The 16,614-nt window shown below is 44.1% G+C and overlaps 6 protein-coding genes across 6 annotated transcripts; 3 read left to right on the forward strand and 3 right to left on the reverse strand.

Moving 5' to 3' along the window:
* Positions 1-1,425: 1,425 nt before the first annotated feature.
* TRUGW13939_04932 (uncharacterized protein) lies at positions 1,426-3,215 on the reverse strand (the record flags this gene model as incomplete). The annotated part of the gene is made up of 5 exons (XM_035488097.1): positions 1,426-1,452; positions 1,507-1,715; positions 1,775-2,493; positions 2,571-2,890; positions 2,955-3,215. The coding sequence occupies 5 exons, from the start codon at positions 3,213-3,215 to the stop codon at positions 1,426-1,428; spliced, it is 1,536 nt and encodes a 511-aa protein (XP_035343990.1).
* Positions 3,216-4,034: 819 nt separating this feature from the next.
* On the reverse strand, positions 4,035-5,769 carry TRUGW13939_04933 (uncharacterized protein; the record flags this gene model as incomplete). The annotated part of the gene is made up of 4 exons (XM_035488098.1): positions 4,035-4,230; positions 4,545-5,073; positions 5,216-5,385; positions 5,435-5,769. 4 exons carry the CDS (start codon positions 5,767-5,769, stop codon positions 4,035-4,037), a joined length of 1,230 nt encoding a protein of 409 aa, XP_035343991.1.
* A 1,054-nt stretch (positions 5,770-6,823) lies between these two features.
* Positions 6,824-8,834, forward strand: TRUGW13939_04934 (uncharacterized protein; the record flags this gene model as incomplete). The annotated part of the gene is made up of 2 exons (XM_035488099.1): positions 6,824-7,047; positions 7,094-8,834. 2 exons carry the CDS (start codon positions 6,824-6,826, stop codon positions 8,832-8,834), a joined length of 1,965 nt encoding a protein of 654 aa, XP_035343992.1.
* A 320-nt stretch (positions 8,835-9,154) lies between these two features.
* TRUGW13939_04935 (uncharacterized protein) lies at positions 9,155-11,168 on the reverse strand (the record flags this gene model as incomplete). The annotated part of the gene is made up of 5 exons (XM_035488100.1): positions 9,155-9,612; positions 9,703-10,320; positions 10,371-10,528; positions 10,580-10,867; positions 10,933-11,168. The coding sequence occupies 5 exons, from the start codon at positions 11,166-11,168 to the stop codon at positions 9,155-9,157; spliced, it is 1,758 nt and encodes a 585-aa protein (XP_035343993.1).
* Positions 11,169-13,311: 2,143 nt separating this feature from the next.
* Positions 13,312-13,641, forward strand: TRUGW13939_04936 (uncharacterized protein; the record flags this gene model as incomplete). Its single annotated transcript, XM_035488101.1, has 3 exons — positions 13,312-13,497; positions 13,551-13,569; positions 13,613-13,641. Coding segments are annotated over 3 exons (234 nt in total), but the record flags the coding sequence as incomplete, so codon positions are not given.
* A 1,667-nt stretch (positions 13,642-15,308) lies between these two features.
* TRUGW13939_04937 (uncharacterized protein) lies at positions 15,309-16,163 on the forward strand (the record flags this gene model as incomplete). The annotated part of the gene is made up of 2 exons (XM_035488102.1): positions 15,309-15,399; positions 15,475-16,163. 2 exons carry the CDS (start codon positions 15,309-15,311, stop codon positions 16,161-16,163), a joined length of 780 nt encoding a protein of 259 aa, XP_035343995.1.
* Between the last annotated feature and the right edge of the window lie 451 nt (positions 16,164-16,614).

The raw sequence follows: 16,614 nt of genomic DNA on the forward strand, positions 1-16,614 counted from the left end.
TCTCAAAATAAGTGACCTTTTTCGCCTATTTTGGAAGGCTTGGGAGACTGCTTTTTCAAAAAAGAATATTGAATCCAGGTTTTATAATACTGGTTTGAGCCAGTTTAATCTGGAATTAATTTTACAACGCTACAACAAAAAACCGGAAAGCAGGCCAGTTTCTAGCGGTTCTACAGTTTCAGCTATTAAAGCAGAAGATTAGTGGCAAATTCAGAAGCTTTTATATGAGGTTATTAGTGATTATGAAGATAAAAAAACCTTAAAGCTTTGCAATACGGTAATGGCTCTTTCTACGTAAGTTGTGCTGCTTCAAAGTCAATTAGAAGGCCTCGAACGTGCTCTAATTAATAAGAAGAAGCATGAGATCAAGAAAAAACCTTTATTATTGGATCTTCCTGCTGCTGAATGTGGTGGTGTAATCTTTTTTAGTCCTCAAAAGGTCCAACAAGCTCGAGATCTATAGCTTCAAAAAGATCAACTTTTTGCTGAGAAAAAAGCTCGTAAAAATAATAAAAAGCTTTAACAACAACTTCTCAATGAATCTAGAGAGCAGGAAAAGCTTTAACGAGCTCAAATCCGACAAGAAAAGCAAAAAGCACGGCAAGAACAGGCAGCGGAAAAAGAGCGTTAAAAAGCTAAGCAAGAGCTTGCTAAGCAAGTGGATTCACAATTTTAAAAAGAGGCTATATCAACTTCAAAGCTTTCTAAAAAGCCTCAATTAAATTTAAAGCCAAAAGAACCAAAAATTAGCTCTCTAGCGCATGAGGAAGTTGTTGAGGAAGTTATTCCTATAAATCGCCGCGGGCGCCAAATCTGGCTATCAGCCCGTTTTTGCTAGTTAATTTTTTTCTTATGTAATTCTTTATATCTCATTTGGTACTACTCTAATAATTTACTGTATTTCATTTTGATGTGGTGGTGTAAAGCTTCAAAACGTTTATATAGTAATTTGGCTTCGTCTGAAAGCGGGCTCCGAGCGGTGAAGCACGGTATGCCATCGCGGCTAAAGCTGTCAGCAAGCTTGTCGTTCAGAATTCTGGCTCCCTGCATGTAGTAAAAGAGTTATATACACTGCCGAAAAAGTATAAAATACAACACAATTCCTAAGATGCCTAGAATGTCGAGATATATCTGGGATCCAATAGCTATGCTGAATCTGCGCGCGCTCTAGTCTCTTGGCTTGGAAAGGGGAAGAGCCGAGATTTTGGGATGAGTTGCCAAGGGGTGTAAAACACGAAGTTGAGAATCGGAAGAGGGCTATGGGAATGCTAAAGTAGATATTGAGGGTGAGATTGGGGAAAGACAAAGGCTTTCTATTTGTTGTATATTTCTTGGGATAAAATATACTAAACCGAGCTAGGACTGAATATTTTAAGGATCCAATGCCTAAGAATGTTCCCCTACTAATCTGTTCTTCGCAACCGTCTACAAAATGTACCTAAACTGTAAATTCTGCTATAGCGTTAGTATCTCTGTATACTATATCACAAGCCTAGGAAATATTACCTTCTTATCAGTCAAATCATCATCATAAGCGTTGTCGTATGCTTCTACGATACCCGCATCATCGCGTTTCTTGTTCTCCGAGGAACATATCATTCGATATATATACATTAGTATGCAGGAGACAACTGAACTACCGATGGTCACCAGAAACCCAATAAGGTATCTGGGAGAATCTTGGGATCGATAGACAAGAGGTCCGATAAAGTTTCCTTGCGACTGTTAGTATTATTTTAACAAAAATAAGGATATATTATCACGTGTTTCATACCGAAGCAGTATCCAATAAAAAGCCCAGCTGACGCAACTGACTTCTTCGTATATCCGGCAATGTTTGCCATTTGAATACCCATGAGTATACCGTATCCAGATCCCACAGATGGTAGGATAATGATCGCGAACAATGCAACACCTTTCACCGTACTAGGGACTGCGACCAGCAGTATGCAGGCAAAGACAACAATCATCTGCGTGAATATGAACAAGTAGGATCGAATCCCCTTGGCCGTAAATCTGTAGCAGAGGTACGACATGGAAAGCGTCATTGAGCCGGACCAAAATGAGCATGGCATGCTTAGCAAAAGAGAGTTGAACGTGCTGTACCCGAATCCGTTAATGAGAATCGGGGTGAACGTGGATATGGGCGCATTGGCGATCATAGAGAGCATAGCGATGAAAAACAACAGCCAGAACTTGCCGTCAAAGAGAAGCTCTCTGACTTGGCTCCCCTTGAAGTGGGTATTTCGCACGCCCGAGTTATTGCTCCGCAGCCGGGAGACGGCAATATAGCGTTCTCGTTCATTCAAAACTTTAACACTGATGGGCTCGGGCTTGAGGACCCATAGCAACACAATACCCCAAACGAAGGTTATGGAACCAGCGAAATAGAACATGTACGGCCATGATGACACCCCGCCGTGAATTTGGCCAAGACCCCAGTTGATCAGAGGCGAAACGCAAGAAATATAGCCAGTACAGCAGTACCAGATTCTATGGGAGTCTAGTAGGTTAGCGATATGAAAACAGTTAGGTAGCAAGCTGCGGGAAGAATGTGCTGTTCCGCTTACCCCATTCTCAATGCCTGTTCATTCTTCTTGTACCAGCTACTTACAACTATCATGAACATAGGGCTGATGCCACTTTCAAGCACACCCAGAAAGAATCGCTGAGCGTAGAGTGCTTGATAATTACGGCATTGTGTCGTGAGGAGTAGGCACAAGCCCCAAATCGACACTGTACCGGCCGCAACCCGCTCAACTGGGTATCGCTGAGCGAGGACCATGACTGGATATGCGCCGACAATGAATCCCAGATAAAATATGGATGCAGAGAAAGAATATCTATCACCAGTCAAGAGTTGTAGGTCTGTTCTGAGACCAAAGATTGCCTAGAATATGTGCTATCAGAATGAATTCGTCTATAAGCCTTACGGCAAGATAGGATGGATTTACCGCTTGGCCTAGCATAGCCTTATCGTAGTACTGAAGGGCGTATGTGAGGCAGAGAATAGGCATGAGATTCCAGTCGATCTTCTGCAGGAGCTTCTTCTCCTCGTCTTCTGTCCAGGATTCATCACCACTATAAGTGGCGATCACCCTCATCGCCTCATCGGCATGAAATGTGTCGACCGTCTTCATGGGATAGTCGGCGGTGCTGGCCTCCTCGACGTGGCTGTGACTGCGACTCGTTGGCTTCATCTCAATGTCTGACATGATACATTTCAATGGTCAACCGTCTTATATGAAGGGTGTCAAGCAGTAACTAGAAAGCGTTCGTGGTGGAAGCAAAATTCCGGGGTTTTAATAACGATGATGAAATGCAGAGAGTATAAAGATCATCCGCAGGGAAGATGGAGGACCCTACTTAAGCTCAACTGTGGATGACAGTAGAACGATCTAGGCGCTCGTCCCTTAGACCTTCCCCAGAGAGTGGGGTGTGCTCTGTTGTCCCCGTGGCAAGAAAATATGGGGTAAACCCGTACCCCACCAAAATAAGCTAATACGCAGTAATGTCTCTACTATACTTCGCAGTCCGACCTGTACCAACATTTGACGACGACGACTAGTCATGTATGTACCCCGTAGCGTGCAGTATTACTCGGTGGTGTCCCAGCAAGTCGCTTCCACCAGCTTGTAATGGTCGACGGCCGTGGAAGCTTAGGGCCGAGATCGGCTGACCTCACGTTTCGCTTATCTCTACCCCAAATAAATGCTGGGGCGACAATAGTAATTGATTTAGACTGACGGTTTGAAGGTGGCTGTAGCGTAATAAGCGCCTCTGAAAAGCCATTTTAACAAATGTTATAGTATGCATTTAGTGCCCTAACGCATATTTGAGTTATAATAGTCAATACTTCGGCATGCCGTGAGACGTGAAGACGCATTTTAAACGTGTAGTCATAAAGAAATAGCACACAATATGGCTCCAAGACGAGCATCTGGCTCCAAGACGAGCATCTTTATTGCATTCGAGATGTCTGCAAGGTTCCTTATCATCTATAACTCATCTATTCCGCTCAAGAGCTCCCCGACCTAGCCTTGCGTCGGCATGACCATGGCCACTTTATCCACCAAGTTCGCATTCTCATGCTTCCACAGACTCGTGACTGTTTTCAACTGCGTGTAGAAATTCAAGCCTGGCTTTCCGTAGAAGTTGCTGGCTCCACCCCCAGCGATGCTCTTCTTGTTTCCGGTAAAAGAGAACATTGGCAACGGAATCGGAATAGGCCTATACGGAGGGTCGCCCCTTTGGTTAGCAGGTCTTGGACAGCAGTGAGACAGAGAATTTGGGAAGCTCACACATTGATTCCAACTTGGCCGGCTTCAATCCGTGTCTGGAAAGTGGAGGCGGCCAGCCCAGAACGCGTAAAAATAGCAGCTCCGTTGCCATACTCGTTTGTATTGATGAGATCGATAGCATCATCTAGCGTCTCAACGTCCAAGCAAACAAGGACAGGGCCAAAGATCTCCTCAGTATAGCACTTCATGTGAGGTTTCACATTTCCAATAATAGTTGGTCCAACCTAGTTTCCGTCAGGGTACTCCGGATGCTTATAGCCGCGGCCATCGAGTAAAATTGTAGCACCTTCGGCTTCGGCACTGGCTATGAGCTCCTCAATTCTGTTCTTACTGTGCGGCGAAATCACTGGTCCAACATCAGCTCCTAGCTCGGATCCGCCGTCGAGAGACAACTCTTTAGTTTTTTCTGTAAGCTCATCGAGCCACTCTCTAGCCTCGCCAACCGCCACAAGAGTGCTAAGTGCCATGCAACGTTGGCCAGCAGCACCGAAAGCAGCTCCAACAATAGCATTTAAAGCCTGGCTCTTGATCGCATCTGGGAGAATAGCTGCGTGATTCTTTGCGCCTAAATTGGCTTGGACACGCTTGCCGTTTGCAGAGCCTCTGGTGTAGATATACTCGCCAACTCGGTTTCCTCCAACAAATGAGATAGCCTTGATCTCAGGTTCATCAATGATAAAGTTGACGGTCTTAGCTGTACCATGAATAACGTCCACGACTCCGGGTGGGAAACCGGCCTTTTGACATAACTTCGCTAGAATCATAGTAGCCCCTGGATCGCGTTTCGAAGGTTTCAAAATCAAGCAGTCTCCGGCCGCTGTCGCAATAGGTATAGATCAAAGAGGAATCATAGCTGGGAAGTCTAGAGAGGTGATTCAACAGCAGGTCCGTTTTCATTCGGGCGGGATGCTCACTGGAGGGGCAGATAGCTGCGACAATTCCAAGAGGGATACGGTATGATCTCGTTTCCATATCGGTGGCAACTTCCACAAGCTCTCCTTTCATTTGCTCAGTGATGCCACAAGACTGTTCAGCGACTTGCAGCCCACGGAGAACATCACCTTTCGCATCGGCAAAGTCTTGCCTTGGTCAAGAGTGATTGAAGCTGCTAGTCTATCCCAATGGTCCCGGACAAGCTGAGTAAACTTGAACATGATTCGTTGCCTCGCCCCACAATGCTAGTATCCCTCCACGCTGGCCATGCTCTATTAGCGCTTTCAACGGCAGCTTTTAGTTCGTCATCTGTATTTTGCGGTACCCTGGTGACAAGGTTGTTTGTAGCTGGGTCATGCACGTCAATAAACTTGTCGCTGGAAGAAGCTTTGAACTCATTGTCGGTGAACCAAGGGGTGTCTTTGACTACCGAAATCTTCTCGTGGGTCATTGGGTATACAGCAGTAGTTAAAGGAGGAACAATAGAGGTAAGCGCCAAATCCCTCGCTGATATGTGTAGACTGTGGGAGGCCATTCGTTTGCGGGGCGCTGGGTTCTGGTGCTAGTTGTCAATATCCGAGTTAACGTATTTCACTAACGAACGGCACACCCCTCCCACTTTTTCCCAAATTCATCAACCACATATTCTTCAAAATCGCTAAATCATCCCGATATGCCCAAAAACAATTGGACACCAAACACGCCTTATGATATAAAGACACTTAACCGACAGTCAACTGCAATAAAGCGCGTTATAAGAGAATCCTCAAAAACACCCCCTTCGCCGCTTCAATCCCATTTTGACTACCTCATCAAAGGGTACACGGCAGCTATACATCAAACCACTATATTATTAAAGGAAAATTATGATCTACGTGTATCTAATGAGCGCTAAAAGACTAAGCGTACAACAAGGGGTAAGGCACTTGATATGCCAGGGGTTATCAGCGTTTCTGGGGCCCAAGAAATCGCTATAGCGACTTTGGCGCGTTCTGAAGTTTCTCAACTTCCTGATCCGGAAACAGCTTTACAAGGGCGTCGGCGCGCTCTACCTACCTGTTCTAATTGTAAATTAGTAGGGCATATTCGGACGTACTGCCCAACCAACTCTACATAGAAATTCAAGCAATTTCTTGGTGTTGGGTGACAAAAATTTATAAAATTCAATTTGGGGGTGGAAAAGGTGTGCCGTTCGTTAGTGAAATACGTTATAGCCCGAGTGGGTGCGAGAACCGAGAGTCCTCCGGTGAAAGACATATTGATTATCTCACTAATGGGAGATACTGTACTGCGGCTCTTCGTCCCAGCAAACAGAGAGAAAAGAGCCGAGCAAATGCAAGACTTTGAACTAGGAACTCATTCGATTAGGGGCACTCTCGGCAAAATGGGATATACCCACATACGATACCCCATTATGCGAAATAGTCAATGCGAATTCCGGATCTAGTTAAGTTAATATCCGCTTACTCTATTAATAAGGTGCCCCATAACTCCCCAACTTACCCAAAACCCCGCCCTGCTGCAACTTTGAGCCATCCATCGTCCTCAACCAGACCATTGCAGCTTCTCTGCACTGACGTTCTATGACCATGTTCGTAACATTTGCTGCAAGCTCTCCGATGCACTGCGATCAGGACCCCGAAAAGAGAGCACCCAAGCCGAAACGCGCTCCAGTCACCCGGGCGTGCTCTTGGTGTCGCCTGAACCGGGTGCGCTGCGACAATTACCACCCTTGTCGTAACTGTCGCCATAGAAAAGGCAAATGTCACAGAGACCACACGGCTGAAGTTGCCACTTTGCCATCAGTCTTGAAGTGAGTATGCGAAACTTGAAATTATTGAAATATTAATTCCAGCCAGGGAAAATCAAGCGTTGAAATTACGGATCTCCCATCTCGAGACCCAGATCCGAGACCGGACATCGTCAGAGCCTCTGCCTCGGAACTGGCAACGGCCGTATCTTTCCCTTGGCCCTGCTACGGACATTCGTAGAGGGCTCGTGGTGACAAATGATATAGGAGGAACCCCGCAACTTTATGGATTCTCGTCATTACGCTGTCTCTCCTCAAGGATCACCTTGCAGTTGCGATCCGTGTACGGATGGCGGTATTCAGACCTGGACATTCAATGCCAAACAGCAGGTTCACCTTTCGCCTGGCCTACGAATATTGTTTCCAGCAATGCATCCGGCTCTCCTTTGTCACAAGAAGAACTTACAAACGGTGCCTACATGACCCGAGAGCAGGAAGATGGATGTTTAAGACTTTTCTGGCAAACCTATCACTGTACGGTCCCAATCCTCGATGAACGTGCGTTTAAGGAGCATCACGCGTCAATATGGGCGGGTCGACCAGCCGATAGCAGGATTAGAGAAAACTCGCCGCTTGTTGATATTGTCCTTGCCGTTTGTATACAGTACGGCATGACTCTTGTACCCAGAGAGAATACAAGTGGATGCTTGGACGCCGACATCAATACCACTGATGCGAGCAATGCCGGCCGTTGGTACTTCCAGCGCTCTCAGTCGTTACTAAGCGCATACCTTGAAAATCCATCAGTGATGCTACTTCAGTGCCAAATAATATCGATCATATACCTACGTGATGCCTCATTTTCGAATATGGCGTCCAGTGCTGCAGCCGCTGCCGTTCAGACGGTTTACGCTCTTGGCTTTCACTTAGATTTCAATGGAGATTATTGCCGAAAGGAACGCGAGTTTCACAAACGGTTATGGTGCATGACATATGCATTGGAAAGTAAAATTAGCATGGATCTAGGACGTCCCTTTGTAACTCGGGAGCTCAACGTATGCCTACCATCAGATGATCCGGAGCTGGCATCAATATCCAGCACCATGTTTACGCAACCATCGAAGTTGGGAATTAGATGGTTGAGTTACCACGTCCACCATGTTGATCTCATTCGAGTGGCTCGGGGGATCTATTCGAACTTGGAGGATAATCGCGCATATGAACTTGCCACGAATGGTGGCAAAGAATTCTACGATGACCCCCAAACCATGGAGAACTGCAGTAAATTCTTAACCCAACAAATCAGTATCCTCTTATCTTGGCTACAAAGCGTCCCTGACATATTAATCTGTCGTAGAAAATGCAGTGGGCGTTCATTTTCTACGGACGGATCGGCACTGGACATAGATAGATGTGCGCCCAGCTGGCTTCAGATGCAAATATTCACGCTTGAACTCATATATCACGATACAATAATCAATTTTTGCCGGCCCTTCATTAGCTTCCAGGCGAACTCGAGAACCTCCACGCCACTATCAGACGAGACTGCAGCCATATGCCTGAAACACGCCATCACCGTCACGGATATAGTCCACCAAGTCCTAGAAGAAACAGAGACTCTCTACGGCTGGCATCGAGCATATCAATTTCAATGGAATGCTACTCTTTCGATGATAGGTTTCGCATTTGGCTACCAGGAATCTCCTCTCGTCCCATCGGCTCTCATGGGGATAAAAAAAGCTATTAGTGTCTTCGATATGTTTGACAATAACTTTGCAGCGGCCGCATGTGTAGGCCGAATTACTCGCGACCTTTTCTCTATGTTAAATCAAGTTTTAAAACTGCTATAAAAAGGTGTGTATCTAAAGCCATTGAGTTTGGGAAGCGCCAGGAAGAATCGGCCGCTCAGAACGCGGAGAGCGATCCATTATTTTCATGTTTTAATTTAGATTCTAGTGCTGCTCCTTCTGCTTCTACTGGTACTTCATTTATTATAGATAAACAGGGGTGGAGGAAGTAAATCTAATTTTTGTTGAGCTTATCCCGAAAAATTTGCATTGGACTGAAATTTGCATTGGACCGGTGCGCACCAAAAGCGAGAGCGGTTGGTGAGGCAGGATGGCACGGTTATAGCTTGTATACTATGTAACTACTACCTACCCTACCTAATCTAACCGTATATATCGGGTAGTACCATGAGATTCCAATATTCGTCGAAATCCAACGTCTGTGTATCTGCCACGGTCTCGTCTCTAGCCTCCCGCTGTGTAAAGCCATTACCAAGGAAAGCAAAGCGGTTCTTACTAAAATATTCAATATCGTAATCCTCCCAGCGGGGTTTTCGTAGTGATTCGATGAAGTGGTATGTAGATCCTGCGTAGATGGCTACGACGCGCCCATCCTTGGTCCCGCGCTTATACCAGCTGCTGCAGGGTGCGGTCCACACAGTTCCCTTGAGGTATTCTTGGGTATGCTCGTTGTATTCCGAGGTCACCTTGGCATTCACGGCAAAGGACTTGATTCCTTGGGTTTGGATCTTTTCGATGCACTGGGAAATGTAGACACCAGTCATTTGGATGGCTTGGACAAGGGAACCATTGGAGATTGGAGAGTTGGGTCCAATGAAAGCTAGTTTAACACACGTTAACATTTAGTTCACTTTAGTTGCGGGCATATGAGATGCAGAGATTAGAGATTTAGCATAGTAGAAGAACTTACTAAAGTAATTGGGGAAATCAGGAATTGTGGTGCCAAAGTAGCATTCTGGTTCATTCTCAGCCCACTTCTTAGCCAGCTCGATACCATTCAAGCCGACGACAGGAAATCGTGGCCTGAAGGTGGTGTCGAAACCAGTAGCACAGCAAATGACGTCGAATTCGATATCTCTACCGTCTTTTGTTTTAATTCCAGTCTCCGTAATGCTGTGGATATTGTCCCACAGTGTGTTCACATTGTCCCGAACGAGGGACTCGAGAAATCCAGGTCCAGGCGTTACTCGTCGACAGCCAACTGGGAAGTCCGGAAGCAGCCAGTTCGCAATATCCTTGCCTTTTTCCGTGTCCCCAAGCCGTTCAATCATTGTTTTTCTATAGAAGGCATCTGCATTTCTCTGTGCTTCTGAACCTGCCATAGATGACTTGAAGTTCCTGATTCTTCGGTCCGCAAGAATGCGACGATGTTCCTGCAAGTATTTGGGGTCTTCTTTGAAGCGCTTCAGCTCCTCCGCATCATAATATTGGTTTTTGTCCATTTTTGGGTCGCCTTTCTCCGGCTCGACAATTCCTTCCGGGGATATCCACGTCTTGGATCGCACGAAAGACGTGACATTTTTTGCTTCTACATGTATGATTTAGCAGTGAGCGCAAATGTGGGACTAACTAACTTACTAGTGGCCAGCTGTGGTAGAATTTGAATGGCTGATGATCCGATGCCTATCACTGCTACCTTCTTATCATTGAAATCATATTCTTGGTCCCAGTGGGCAGAGTGCATTAATTTCCCTTGGAAAGTCTCAATACCAGCAATCTCAGGCCACTTCCAATTACTGTAGCCTGGTCAACACCTATAGATATGAAAGAAAAGAATCGTATCTCACTTCAATAAGCCCCCAGCATTGATCAGAATATCTGGCGAGTCGGTAAACTCAGTGTCTCTTTCCAAGTCATGAACCTTGAGCTCCCATTTTCCAGAGGCTTCATTCCAATTCGCGCTCTTGACTGTGCTCTGATATTTGATATACGTGCCACAATTGTACTTGTTTGCAACACCTTTCAAGTAGTCGAAAATCTGCTCAGAGGAGGCGTAGTAATTTGGCCAATTCGGGTTAGCTTCGAATGAATACGCATAATTATGGGCTGGAATATCGCATTGACATCCGGGGTATCTAATCAGGCTGTATCAGCTACTATTCATCATTTTCTCTGAGGCGAGGAGGAAAGAGAAGCGAACCTGTTCACAAGCCATGTTCCACCTAGATCATTGTTTGACTCATAGATTTGGAATGTGATGTTTTGATTTCGCATCTTCTCTTCAAATACTATAGCCATTAGGAGACCTGAAAAACCGGCCCCGATGCAAACTACTCGAAGTGGGCGCCTGGTTCCTAGAGGGCTATCGGCAATCTTGTAAGCGGAGCTTCCATCCTGGTGCAAACCATTTTGTTGGACACCATTTGTGAGAGACATATTGAATTGGTACAAGAGGTACTAAACAATCCCGGAATATGATATCGGAAATGTCAGATTTGGTAGGCAAGCCTCTTAAAGATGATATGCTACTTAAGATAATGGCAACTGGGCCGTCATATTTGGGGATGGAGGATGGAGTGAAGTGCTGACTAGTGTATGTTTCCCCAAATGGGGGGTATTGGGGTTCTAACGGGATGAGGTCTAGAAGAGCAAGAAACTCGTCTACAAAATATTTTGGGGTTCTACCGCTGGGTTGCAACTTACTACATCTATATCACGAAATTATGGCGTGGGGTCATCGCGTTAGTCAAGTATTTCGCAGCTTGTTATTAGCAGGTTAGAGAATGTGGGGTAGCTGCGTTCGCAGCACAAACGGCGGTTGGGATGCAAGTGTGACTACATCTAAGTAGGGTCTGAATCTCTTGTAACGCTTCTAGCTACAGCTTTTAGGTTTCTCCTAGCCCGAGGCTTCTAGCTTCTGTTCAATTTGCTCTCGTGTCATCGTTTAACTATCTGATGGCTTGGCGAGTTACATTGGACATCCAGAAAATGTTTAGCAACACGTTCGAGGCTTAATAGCATCAATACACGCTGGATGGGGAGCGGACCTTAGATAGATATATTTAAATCAATATTATCTATACTACTTGCATAGAGGTGAAACACAACACAATATACCACGAGATAACGGAGAGGGCACTTCTAAGAAATAAGTTGCACATACCACGCGATGCTACTAACGGCTGACCCAAATCTCACACCCCAGTAAGATATATTGCTTGATCTGAAGAATCCGTTTGTACATAGCAGCCAATCAAACGATACAGGTCAGATCTCGAAGTTTGTCCTAGTATTATATGATGTGACATGACTTTCCAGAGGCGAAAAGGAGGGGATTGACATGGAATAGGGTTGAGAATTGTCAGAATCAGCGCGGTAATTTTATCCCGAAATTATGTTTTGAATTTTATGGAACAAATTGGCACGAATTTCAATATATTGATTTCTCGTAGTGGACAAACTTGCACTTGATTTACTAGGGGGAATGTCCTCAGTTTTGAAGATATCAAGCCCCTGATTATAGAACGTGTTTTTATCTAATTGGTCAAATTTTCACCCAGTCGGGGTCGATTCGGCGCCTCAAAATCGCCTATATTTTCCAACAGTTATCGCTAACAATTACCCCACTCCTTTAACTCCAGCTGAGTGCATTACCCCCCGGAGTTAGAACGCTTAGGAGATCAGGTTAGGATTTCCAGAACCTTAGCAGGTTAGGCGTATACCCAACCAAGAATCCCACCGGATGGCGTGGGACTAGGGATTGGTCAAATTGCTGATTTTGCTTGTCAGCGTCAAACCTGACATGACAATACGGAGTACGTGTCAGCGTCAAATCTGACAATTTTGCGTAAATTAAAATGGGTCTGCTAAGACAGATATTCCAAGCAATATAATTGGTTAAAAGGATGCCTTAGCCAATAAAATTTGATTTTCTCATGTTGCCGTGCAACTCGATATAAATATTGAGATTATATATAATTGTATGCTTACAGCTCACAAACAAGTCGTCATATTGAATATTTTCATCTCCTATCTCCTTTCCTATCTCAATTTCTTCAAAAATCATGTCAAATCAACGCCCACGACTTCTTGCTTCAGAAATCAATGTTAATTTACTAAAAAAGGCCTTCAATTATCGCATAGTCAAGGAAAAAGTAATGTCGTGAGCGCTCTCCCTAGTTTACTTACTAACAAATAAAAATAGAAAAAGTCAAATGCAATTTTTGCCCACATTATAAAGAGCATGCTGAACACTCAACGCATCAAAAAAGCCACTTAATAAATTCTTGGCGCTTCAAAAAATCGCTTCTTGATGAGTTTTGGAACAAGTTATCTCGTCAACCAAGCTCTCAGCTTCTTCTTTCAAATATGACATTTGCTGGAGGTAAGAAATTGTATACAGAAATTGACCAGCTTCTAGGAATGGTGATTTTTACTAGTGTAAGACCTTTTGCAACGTTCGACAGTGAGGAAATAAGATTTTTAGTAAGTGCGCTTGATCCTAAATATCATATCCCTGGAATCAATAAAATTATTAATTCTATTTTTACCAAACTGTTATGCTGCTGTTCATGAACAGGTATTTTCAAAGCTTGCAAAATCTCAATATCCTAATGTCAGCATCGATGAGAGAACTGATATTAGAAAGCGTCAAGTGCTTAATATCTTAATGTCAGATTCACAGCGCTCATATTGCCTTGCTTTGAGAGATCTGGAAGACGAAACTGCAACAACAGAGAATTTGGCAAGCTGGGTTATTACTGAGGTAAGCCATTATTTTATAAATTAATATGTTACTAATTTTATGAATTTGAATAGCTTTATGATCTCGTTAACGGTGATTTCTCACGCATAAATTCGATAACCACTGATACGTACAGCACGATACATTGGCTATGGAATATTTTAGCTTCAAAGGAAGAGACTAAAAATATCTTTTTATTAGGATGCGATTCTCATGGTTTACAACTTCTAATAAAAGATATTTTGACACTTCCCACTATTAGCGAAACCTTCAAAAACGCTCAGCTCATTGTATCCCATTTTAATACTGCACCACTACAGCTCTCAGCTCTGCGGTAAATACAGCTTCAAGAATATAGAAAGGAACGCGTGTTACTTGGTTCAATAATTACACGCTGGGGCAGTCAATATAGCATGCCCATGAGCCTCAAAGTGAACGAAAAAGCACTGATCTAGTATGTGCGAGACAATCCTTGCAAACCTGAGGTCAAGTCTGTTTTACGCTCCATAGACTTCTGGGATGAGCTCAGTCAATTACTTCATATTTTGAAACTAATTCATGAGTATATCATAGCTTCCGAAGTAATGGCATCTTATGCAGGGTATGTTATACAACGTTGGTTTGATATTTAAAAGCATCTAGAAAGCTTCAAAAAGATAATACTATTTAGAAGCGATATAAGCAAATTTATGGAGTCAAAATTCTTCAAGCGAATGCGCTATTAGGTGCAGGATTTGCACTGGGCTGCTCATTATTTGATTTCCCTCACAAAGGATGAGCAAATGCCTGTAAATTTGCAAGAAAAAGTCTTCCAAATTCTTCAGCGATATTACATCAAAATTCCTCACGAAGCTATATTGCAATTTGCTCAAGATCGTAATGCTGCAGGCGAATTCTTTTAATCAAGTTTTTGGCAATATAAGACCGATCTAAAAGCTTTTGAACAGATCTAGGTAAGTCAGAATTAATCTTATTTCGTCAGAATCTAATAAATTATTATAGAAATCAACTTCTCAGCTTTCTAGCGAGTTATTAAGCTTAGCGTTACGTCTTTTCTACACCACTACAACATCTGCACCCTCCGAGCGTGCCTTTTCTACGCAGAATCAATAGTTGACATTATTGAGGAATTATATGACGGCTACACATACTATATAGTTACGTTTATATATTTGAACTCATAGTCACTGCAAGAAACGCTAAAAGAAGAGAAGGAAGAAATACACCTAGCTGCTGAGGATAATCTTATATCTTAATGGGGGGAAATGCCTCATATTTTATCACCCTCGACATGCGATCCTGAGACCCTGCTGCCTCTGGCTGAGGCAGCATTGATTTGTACAGGGCAGACTTTATAGGCATAAGTCTGAGCCTGCACCTGCACCTGCGCCTAAGCGAGGCTTAATTCGTTCAAAAATGCAATAAAAATCAAAATCAGCATCTGTGTCCTTATCAGGCTTAGTGCATTTTTTATATTTCTTGTCGGAATGAGTCACGTATTTGGATTTTATAAAAAAATTTAAATATTTTTACGTAGATTCCTTAAAAATACTTGCCGCCACTAGTAACTTGTTAGTAAAAAGGGGTCCGACGCAGGACCCAAAACTTGACAAAAAATCGTGTCATGTCAGGGTGGGTCCTTGACATGACCAGTCACTACGCGGGACTCACGCCATCCCGTGCCCCGTAGATTTATCTACCGCTGTGATGAAGCCTTACCTTTCGATCTTAGAAATGTGCATCTCACAGCCTGTAGGGAGTAGTTATCCTATGTACACATATATCTTAGCCTAGGCCTACTCACACTCGTCCTTGTTGTCCTTGATACTGCAATGTCGCATTTTGAATCGCCGTCCCTCAACCTCGTCGGAACACTCGCGGCACAGAAGACTTCGATGCAAGTGAGCATCTTGTTCCCAAGTGGTATGTCCCACTGTCCTCCTCCTCTCCCTATCCATTGCCGTCCCGTAATTGCTTACCTGAGGCATGATGTAACAGGTCTCTGGCTTAACATAACTATTGAGTCACTAACTACGCCCGCTCAAGCCTGCACAATCTTTGCACCAGGGACCCAGTATACGGTCGAAGCAACACATCAATGCCTTTATCGTCGTATGCTTTACGATCGTCTTAGGCAGGTAGTACCGCTACTCATCCGAGACGGTGATCTATGCTGGTTCCTTACCATTAATAAAGATGACAATCCTACGGAGTCTTGTCTTTTTCATGGTGCTAAACTAGAATTGAAACCCCTCTCGAAGTACATTCCAGAGTACGGATTCTGCTTTGCAAGGTCCGCGTTTGTCAGTGAGCGGGACCGATTCAACCCGAGGGCTACCCGGTCGGGCTTCTGGGAGGAGTGGACTCAGCGGCAACCTTCTGATGTGGAGAGACTGCTGATCAATCGAGATGGCTGGGAGGCTCTATACTTTGTCCAGCCTCCAGCCTCGTGCTCGGACATCACAGTTAGTCGTCTAAGGGATGAGTTATGTAACAGTCTACAGATAATAGACCCAGGAAGACTCTCATTTACTTCAGGCCCCTATACGTGGAATTCAGCATTCCAGGAGGATGGTCGATCGTTCTATGAGACGTATTTCACGCAAGACATTGTCGTCGATTCAAGACATATGGTCACAGCCGAAAAATCGGCATTGGTATATGTCACGGAAAACCATATCGTCTAACAGCAAACGAGCCATAGTTATAGGCAACTTAAGTACTATATATCGTACTCCTCTCTACCAGAGCCTAGCTCTTAAAATGAAGTTGTTGGTAGAGTAGCAGGGGGTGGTGGCAGAATGTCTATAAGGGTAATTGTCGCTCGGTGCTAGTTAATGATTTATGAACACCTAGTGCTAATTTTTCATACGTACAAACTCGCTATAAGAATATGATCGGGACCGCATTCATATTCTTATGTGGGGGATGCTTGGGCTCAAAACAAAGAGAGCTCTTAAATCAGCTGAAATCGCTCAAATCCGAGGTCTTAAAAACGTCTATAGGTTGCTTATGCTAGATTATTCCCTACACGTAAAGAAGCTATTAAGAGTCGTCTGCTTCACTGTTGATATCTTTATTTGTGCCATCTCCCTACCGATTTGATCGAGAGCTTGTAACGTATCTTGACTTGTATCT

This window comes from Talaromyces rugulosus, chromosome III (genome assembly GCF_013368755.1).
Source record: "Talaromyces rugulosus chromosome III, complete sequence".
Taxonomy (NCBI): Eukaryota; Fungi; Ascomycota; class Eurotiomycetes; order Eurotiales; family Trichocomaceae; genus Talaromyces; species Talaromyces rugulosus.